Here is an 8,735-nt window from a genome sequence, read left to right as displayed (position 1 = left end):
GCATTACATATGAGAATGTTGCATCATTCATAGATTTGTTTCATGAATCGTGCTAATCATGAGTTCTAACATGTATCACAACTAGAATTCAATTATGTCCCCTGACTCAGAATCATTCACTCCCAATATATAAACATGTACAACACCTTTTTTGTTTTACTAGATTCATTGTAATATATATTTCCATACTATGTAAATTTATGGTTAATGGTGTAGATATTAGCATGCTTTTTAATGCACCTGCAAATGAAAGTGCAAACAAAAAATGTGCTTGTATACATGAGCCTAAAACCTATATATATTATTTTGTAGAAAATATATTGTTTCATTGCCCCTAATCTCTCTGAACCTTTGCATACAGGATGCAGTCTAATTTTTTTGAATGAATATATAAAAAGTACATTCATGTGTTCTTTTAACTGATAATTTATGCAATCAACCTTGTCTGAAAACTTCTATAGAGAAATTTATCTTTCCATAAATTGGGCCAGGGTTAAGACCTGCAGAGAGTCTCGTTAGTTTGTTGTATCATGGCATGTACAATGGGATGATGTTAGTATTCTCTTAAAGTTGTCACGTCGGATTTTTTTGCTTAGTTGGAGGAGAGAAATAAGAAATAGAAGGTTGGCATCCCTCAGCTAAGGAATGATCCCTTAAAAATTAAGTGAAAACTATTTTATAAGTTGTACGATATGTTTTTCCTTAGAAAAATAATTTCTAACTAAAAATTAGTTAATTTACATTAATTACTAATGATGACAGTAAGAGATAATGTATTGTATAACGTATATCTATTGTTTTCTCTCAATGATGTGGATAGCTAAGGAAAGGCACGCCTTCGTTACTAGTGTACATGCCCACCCCTTAGGGCACGTGTAATGGAGGTGATGTTAACCATCTCTTAGAGCAGTCACGTACTTAGTTTGAGGAGAGAATACAAAAAGAGAAGTCTTTTTACTGTGAGAAAGAGAAGATTGTCTTCTCTTAGCTAAGAGATGATCGCTAGTTTAAAAAAAAAAATCTAAGAGATGATCTCTTATTAATACGAGAAGACTATTTCCCATTGTACCGTATGTCTTCCTTTAACAACACAATTTTCTGCTTAAATTTAATTAATATATTAATTGCTAGGATGATAATAAAAGATAATAGATTGTATGACTTATATCTATTTCCTTCTCTACATGATGTGAAAGATGAAGATAAGTGGTCTCTTCTTGCTCTTAGATTCTGTGATCTGTGTATAACCTACTCATGATTCTTTTGGAACAAGAAATGGGCCAGCTCTAAAGAAACGGGTTTGGCCTCACCGTGCATGTTCTAAAGAAAAAACCATCTACTCAAAAAAATGTTCTACCATAAGAAAATATATATGGCTGCCCATGACAACTTGAGTTCTTTGAAGCGTGCATGTGTTTGGGAAGTTTGGACTCCTGCCAAAATTAAGTTACTTGCTTGCATTGCAATTTAAAATAGTACTCCGTATTTGAATGACATATCGACTTGAGAAGAGAGGTTGACTTAATCGTGGCCTTCCACTTTGCGAAAGAACCAACAGTCAGCGTGCACTTCGTTGTTCATTTTCGATTCACCACTCGACTTTGAGCGCTCATCAAAGATTGATTTAGGCTATACTCTCTTGATCTTTAACAATGGGCAACAAAATCCCTCCATATTTGGTGGGTCGATCTGATCGCATCCTCAACCCCCAATCGTAAGGCCATTGCCTCCCTCACCTTTCTCACATCACGAAGTTTGGAACAAACTAAATGCTTGGGTATTTTCCAATAAAGATGTGACACCATAAGTATTTGGTAACCTTCGAAAAGATCAAGAAGAAGCAAAGTTGTGGGTATCTATAGGTGCGGAAGTGTTGGAGTAAAATCATTCCCGATCGAGGAGCAATCCGGTTGTAATCTTAACTAATCCAGGTACTCCACAATAAAGATGTGACGCCATTCATAATCTTTCGAAAATATCAGTTCCCTTTTGAAATAGTCACTTTTCTTGTTAAAACATCTTCTCGATTAATTGATGAAGCAAAACTTTTAAAGTAACATTGTTTCAAAAATCAATGCTAGTAACGGGCCCATGAATATGCATAGTAATCATCACACGACCAATCAAAAGACTAATTTAAAGAGAAACCAATCTCGATAAAATAAATAAACTAGAGACAAAATGCGGTTACCGAAGAGGAGAAAAAGGTCACACCGCTCAAGGAGGGGGTGTGGAAGAAACAACGTTAATATCTAGCCTCTTTTGGCATCGATCCTACTTTTTCCAGAGAAATATCTCGATCGTTGCATTGGCACCGTCGTCGCTTACCGATACCAGCTGCTTGGATTCCGCCTTTGTGTGTTTGGTCCCGGCACGTGACTTCGCTATCGTACGGGGCCAGGAGCGATAACCACCGTATCCAGAGAAAAGTGATCGCAAGTTAGGCGTGGATTTTCGTTCTTGATTTGGCACCTTCTCTCGACGAGATTCTAACATTGCTGGATGGATCAGGTCGGTCTCTTGCTGAAACAAGAAACTCACTCCAAAAAGAATTACAGGACGCGTCGTTCAAACTGTACAAGTTGAGCGGTGACGTCAAGTTCCCTCTGCCTTTGCCCTAAATTAACAGTCCACGACGATGACAAGAGAAAAAACAAGAGAAAAAATAGTGGGATATTGTATATATTTTTTCTCTTGCGAAACCAATATCGCAAGAGAAAAACTATATACAACATCCCACTATTTGTTAAACGAAAATGCTCATATTTTTTTAGATAAAGGGAATATATTAATATCAGAAGATACCAATTACACCCAGCCTCTGCAATAATGCCCCACTCTAATAGCATTACGGATGCACACAACCAAAAAAGAGTAAAGAAAACTAAGGAATAAAAGTCCCGCTACAACATTATAGACCTAGCAACAACAATACAACCACCACCGTGACAACACCTGAAGTACAAACTCTCCAAAAGCGACGCCTCCAAGAAGGGAACATCGCACCAGCGTTGTCGACGCCCGACCAAAGGTCTTTGCTTTTCACCGTGAAGATAGTTCCCACTCTCAAAACAATGCCTCCAACAAGAATATTGCCAGGCACAAACAGTTAAGGCCAGACCTTGGGTTTTCACCCTGAGAGGTAAGACTCTGAACTTCTCCTGTGCTGCCGCCCCCACATGCATACCACTGCTGCAGAGCCCATATGCACGACAGTCCATGCTCATATAAACCCGAGCGTATATGCGTCTGCTAAAAAATAGGAAAATAGAAAAAAAAGTGACGATGAACATGAGAATGTTTTTTAAGTTCTAACCGCATAAAACATTTTCGCAGAGAAATGACACATGTGGTGTTATGTGAATAAAATGCAAAGAATTGGTGCTTTTTTAGAGTACCTACATTTATTCTTGACAACATTTAGATTTTTTTGAACAAACCACTAAATGTGTCTTTTCTTGGAGAAGTGCAAGAGTTAGAACACATGTTCATTCTACAAAATTTTCCATTTTTTCCATTTTTTTCTATTTATTTATATTTTACAATTTAGTCGGAAGCAAATGAGCTTGGGAGCAGAAAGGCCATGCCCTTTCCTAAATTTATTATTAGTTACTAATTTTTGCGTGTGTCTAAATTTAGGCGATGGTTACAACGTAGAAGTAACTAAAGTGACTAAGAGACGATATATATATTAGAATGATTTTTTGGTCTCCTTACATAATAAAAACATATACTAGTAATTATTGCGTGCATGCCTATAAGTATAAGGTGACATAACTTAATTCGTGAACATGTGATAAGGGACCATATGCGGAACAATAGTGTAAGCGATTGTGGGTACGTCTAGTTTTAGTTATAATCGAGTTTACCTTATCAAATAGTTGGTTATCTAAAGGAAAGTATTACTTCCTCCTGTCAATTAAAAGGGATCGGAGGGAGTAGCATTTTTTCTTGCGATGAGGTGGCCACCATAAGAAAATTGTTCTAGATTTGGGTAAAAAAAAGTATTGACATGCCAACAAATTACAAACCCCAAAACGACCATTTTTTACCATGAACAGAAAATCGGTGAGATCAATTTTCATCACCATCCAATAATACCTTGTGCCAAGGGAAGACAATCATATCTCTCATTTCTCTTCTCAGCAAGAACGATTATTCCCATGTTTCTTCACTAGGAGAAGTTATATCACCTCATTGTTTATTTTACATATATATCAGGGTGTGGCCTTTTAGAGGCCGAGTTACATGTAGCTCACTATTTTCAAACACTCGGAATTTATATTTTTAAGTTTTAAAAAATTACGAAACAAAAATCTAGAGATAGCCAATGATCTATGCTACAATGGTGCAAAATCTGAATACAAACTAATTTGTATTCTAGGCTAAAATTGACAGAATCTCGCAAATTTTATAGTCTTGAAATGTGCACTCTTCACTATAAAATTTGTTAGAATTTGTTATTTTTGTGTAGCCTAGAATATAATATGAAGCAGTTTGTAGATTTTACACCATTGTAGTATACATTATTGAATATATGTAGAATTTTGATTCTGATTTTTGGAATCTTTGAAACATGAAATTTTAGCGTTTGGAAATAAAAAGCTACATGTAGCTTGGTCTCCGTTTGAACTTTCCCATGTATATCACCTTATTGTAAGTGCCCAAAAGTAAATCCCATCTTTTAAAAGGATAATTTAGCACAAAAGTACCACTCATTGTGCATTATTAACATTTGATGATTCTCGAGACGTAGTTGTTGGGCCCAACATCTTTGGGCCTATGTGGCCACACGCTGGGGCGTTCTTGGGCCTATTAATTATTAATGGCAGGCCAAGGTCTGGCATATTGATCATACAAGCCTACTCTTGGGGCTGATATGACTACGGAGCCCACGTGGCTCCACACGGCCATTGTTATGAAACGGCCCAGGTTAATGGGCCACCCTCCATGGAAAGAGACAGGAAAAGACTACGCAAAGTGACAAGTTTAGCGTTCTTCTGCAAGGTCAGCTCGCTTCGTGAGTCTCGAGTCTTGACTGCTTCTTCATCCGCCAAGAAGGGAGAATCGCCGGAGCCGAACGCCAGCTGCGAGTTCTCCGACCGCCGCCAGCAGGCGGTACGTGAGTAAGGTCCTCATCTCCATCTTATTCTTCACTTCTTACCCCCAATTCTTCCTACTGGATGTGAAACATACATGAACTTCCAGAGGTCAGATCCAACCGGACTCGCACCTCTTGGTAGGCAAATCTTGGTAAGAAATCGATAGATTGATGTATATCACCGTCCCCTTGTATAATTACAGATAATTGATCAGTAATTTTTGCGATTCCACCATGTCCGTCCCCTTGTATGCGCCAGTAGAATAAACAACCATGTAGTTTTGTTGTAAAGAACCATGATCTGGTAGTTTTTTGGCGTCCTGTGATACTACACGATCCCAAGGTTCACACCCGTTGATGTGGCGACTTGTGTAGGTAGTTGAAGAGATCAAGTGACACTTTGGATTTTATCTTTGCAGGAAGGTTTGTGCTATCGGTTATTGCTCTTTGCCAATATTACCATGGAGGGGCTGAGTTGGAGAAGGGTGTGTGTCTTGGTCCTCTGCATCATACCGTTCTTCCGCTCGGCTGCGGGTATCCGCTTTGTTATTGATAGGGAGGAGTGTTTCTCGCATAACGTGGATTACGAGGGGGATACTCTCCATGTATCCTTCGTGGTGATCAAGGCCGACACTCCGTGGCATTATAGCGAGGACGGGGTGGACCTGGTGGTAAGGACTTGATCCCCTTTTCATATATGTATTATCTCACAAGAATAAGAATTGTGCAATGAGCATGTACAGTCTACTAGACTAGCTTGAAGTGCTGCTATTTTGCCCCCTCTGATTTTGCATTTTTATTTGTGTTATGCAAAGTCTGCATTTACTGTCACAAAAAATGTAGCAGCATATCAAAGACTATATTTTAAAGTATTCAACTAATGTTTTTTAATTTAAATCTTTTTTAGCATTAGGTTACATATTTTTGTAGTTGTGAGATCCCATAAGTTGTTGATTTTTGTATATATTGACTCATTGTTAACAGCCATTATCAAAACTAGATAATTCCCCATGCATTGCTGCTGAAATTGTAGCTTTTATAAAATTATACTGAACAACAAACATGGTTGAAAGCGAATTGTAGTCATCACCCCGATAGCACAAATTTAAAGTTCCATCGAATAGTTGTAAATCAATATGTATTATTTCAGAAGTAGGATACACATTAATGTTGGTACAGAGTGAGAAAGGGCGCCATTAGAACACTAACAACATTGCAAATTGTCCGAGGTGCTTCATGTAGTGCTCTTGGCATACATCAGTCTTCACTTTGCATGAATAGAAGATTGGCCACTGTCGTGTGATAAATGCATAGCATAAGACCTTTAAAATGTATGATAATCACCCCACGGAAACATTGGATACCAATACTCGCCAATATAGCATTTTTTACCGTCAATGCCATTATTACCATAGACAAACAAAATGAACGGAACATGAACTGACCTTCATACTGTGACCGTGATAGTTTTATTCGAGAGAAGGGCTTCTTCTAGGAATATACATCCCAAGTAGAAATATACTAAAACTTGGGCTGGTAGCTTAGACAGGAAAAACGGGCCACATGTACGAAGTAAAATGCGAGAGAAAGCGAGACTATAGGCTGTGACCGCCTGGCGAGCGTACGCACGGAAAAGGCAGGAAATTATGACATGAGAGGCATCTATTTAGGTATAGAAATTGTGTTTTGCTGGTAACTATCTTAACTTTATTGGTAATTTGGTATGTGGTCTGCAGTGAGATTTGTTTACTTCTCGGTGCGCTTGCTTTCTTTTGCTAGGATCTTTTACTTCTCCAGCTACTACTATTTTACGTAGAATTCTGTTCCTGCCGTGATAGTTTTATTCGAGTAGAGGAACACTTTGAACCTGATTTAATAGTTCTTCTTGAAACACTTCGTGATTTTTGTGAGCGTCTTCCTATATAAGGTTGCTTTGTGGAAAAATGAAATGCCTTGCTATGACATTTCCTCCTTGTTTGCCTATTTATGCAACTACTTCAATCTTCTTATGGTCATTAATTCATTAAGTATTTGTAAAACTTAGCTCGACTGTGAAGTGAACTAGACCACATTGCACATTTCATTATCGATGTACTCGTGAAGTTATATGTCATACAGTTAAGTTTTTGCTCAATCTTGACTAATGACAGGTTAAAGATTCTAGTGGAGCTCAAGTCCGAGATTCTCGTGACAAGACTAGTGATAAGTTTGATTTCATAGTTCAGAAGAGAGGTGTCCACCGCTTCTGCTTCACCAATAAATCCCCATACCATGAAACCATAGACTTTGACGTGCATGTTGGCCACTATTCATATTTCGATCAACATGCCAAAGATGGTAAGAACTTCTGAAGCTTTCCTAATATAATTTATGTGAAGCAAAACATATCATCATCCTTGTCTTTCTTGACCTTGATGCAGAACATTTTGCACCTTTGTTCGAACAAATTGCAAAGTTGGATGAAGCACTTTACAACATTCAGTTCGAGCAGCACTGGCTAGAGGCCCAAACCGACCGGCAAGCAATTTGTAAGTCTCTCCTCTGTTAGCATCTGTCTAGAAATACACTCTGGTGATTTTGCTGACATTACGAGCATTTGCTGCCTGTGGCATATACAGCTTGTTAAGGATAAAGCAAAGCACTAAATGTTTACTTGAGTGATATGATACAGTCTTTGGTGGTTCTTGTTTGTCTATGGCAAGGTTAACTTACACTAGCAATATACAAGGTGGACTATAGTACGAAAGAAATTTAGGATTGCTGGTGTTTGCCATCATATAATCCAAAATCTTTGTGTTAAGTTAGGTTCCATCACACTACCAGCTAACGGTTCATTTCCTGCTGTGCTGTGCTGCAGTGAACGAGAACATGAGCAGGAGGGCCATCCACAAGGCGCTCTTCGAGTCAGCCGCGCTTATCGCGGCCAGCGTCATCCAGGTCTACCTGCTACGCCGACTCTTTGAGCGCAAGCTGGGGTCATCTAGGGTCTGATGCCCTGTTAGAAAAGGCGCTTCATCGACATCCCTGCTAAACTGTAATACTGAACCGCCTGCCGGTACCTGTTTGTGGATTCATGTTACATATATAATCCCTTTCGACTCCATATATAGATGAGTTCTCTGAAAATTACACTGAACAGTTCCATGTACTAGTGTCATCCATTTTCCTCAATGCTTTCAGTTTTTTTTTATCGCCAGTTTTTTTTTTTGATAAAAAAGGAAACGCAGGCCTTCCGGCATCTGCTGATTCACAGAACCTTAATAATAATATTAATAGAAAGTTGCCTCACAGCCACTTATGCTACGGGTAGAAGATTCCTGGTCTTGCAGTAGCGAGGCAATGCTTCCTGGAAATCTAGGCGTAAATGGCGTGGCTTCCCTTTGTGAAGAATGAGTCGGAGGTGGATGGGTCTCGCTGTCGCAGTGGACGCAAGAGGGAAGACGAATTGAAGAGGAATCGCCGCCCACCAGAGCTGTCGCTCCCTGACGCAAGAGGGAGTACGAATGGATGGTACCACCTGCGCCACTATAATTGAGCTGAGCACCCAACCATGAGCACCCAACCAACAGAGACGCCAGCTGAGATCAGTTCCAGGTCGATCCCAAGACGCCAACTGCGGAAACAGAGATTTCTC

The 8,735-nt window shown here is 39.1% G+C and overlaps 1 protein-coding gene across 3 annotated transcripts; it reads left to right on the top strand.

The window, feature by feature from the left end:
- Positions 1-4,973: 4,973 nt before the first annotated feature.
- On the top strand, positions 4,974-8,291 carry LOC127316593 (transmembrane emp24 domain-containing protein p24beta2). 3 transcript variants are annotated; one of them, XM_051347032.2, is made up of 5 exons: positions 4,974-5,131; positions 5,521-5,772; positions 7,252-7,438; positions 7,522-7,629; positions 7,959-8,291. In XM_051347032.2, exons 2-5 carry the CDS (start codon positions 5,563-5,565, stop codon positions 8,090-8,092), a joined length of 639 nt encoding a protein of 212 aa, XP_051202992.1. In that variant the 5' UTR covers positions 4,974-5,131; positions 5,521-5,562; the 3' UTR covers positions 8,093-8,291. The 3 variants fall into 3 exon arrangements, with proteins under 3 accessions (XP_051202992.1, XP_051202994.1, XP_051202993.1); XM_051347034.2 differs by having other exon boundaries at positions 4,975-5,118; XM_051347033.2 differs by having other exon boundaries at positions 4,978-5,126.
- Positions 8,292-8,735: the final 444 nt, after the last annotated feature.

This window comes from Lolium perenne, chromosome 7, assembly GCF_019359855.2.
Source record: "Lolium perenne isolate Kyuss_39 chromosome 7, Kyuss_2.0, whole genome shotgun sequence".
In the NCBI taxonomy this organism is placed as follows: Eukaryota; Viridiplantae; Streptophyta; class Magnoliopsida; order Poales; family Poaceae; genus Lolium; species Lolium perenne.
Note: the sequence above shows the minus strand (reverse complement) of the source record. Positions and strands in the feature narration are given on the sequence as shown.

What these genes read in the sequence shown, in the direction of transcription:
- LOC127316593 (XM_051347032.2), top strand. Translation starts at nt 5,563, where the DNA reads ATGGAGGGGCTGAGTTGGAGAAGGGTGTGTGTCTTGGTCCTCTGCATC. An exon ending in AGGACGGGGTGGACCTGGTG is followed by an intron (nt 5,773 to 7,251) that starts GTAAGGACTTGA and finishes GACTAATGACAG; the next exon opens with GTTAAAGATTCTAGTGGAGC. An exon ending in CGATCAACATGCCAAAGATG is followed by an intron (nt 7,439 to 7,521) that starts GTAAGAACTTCT and finishes ACCTTGATGCAG; the next exon opens with AACATTTTGCACCTTTGTTC.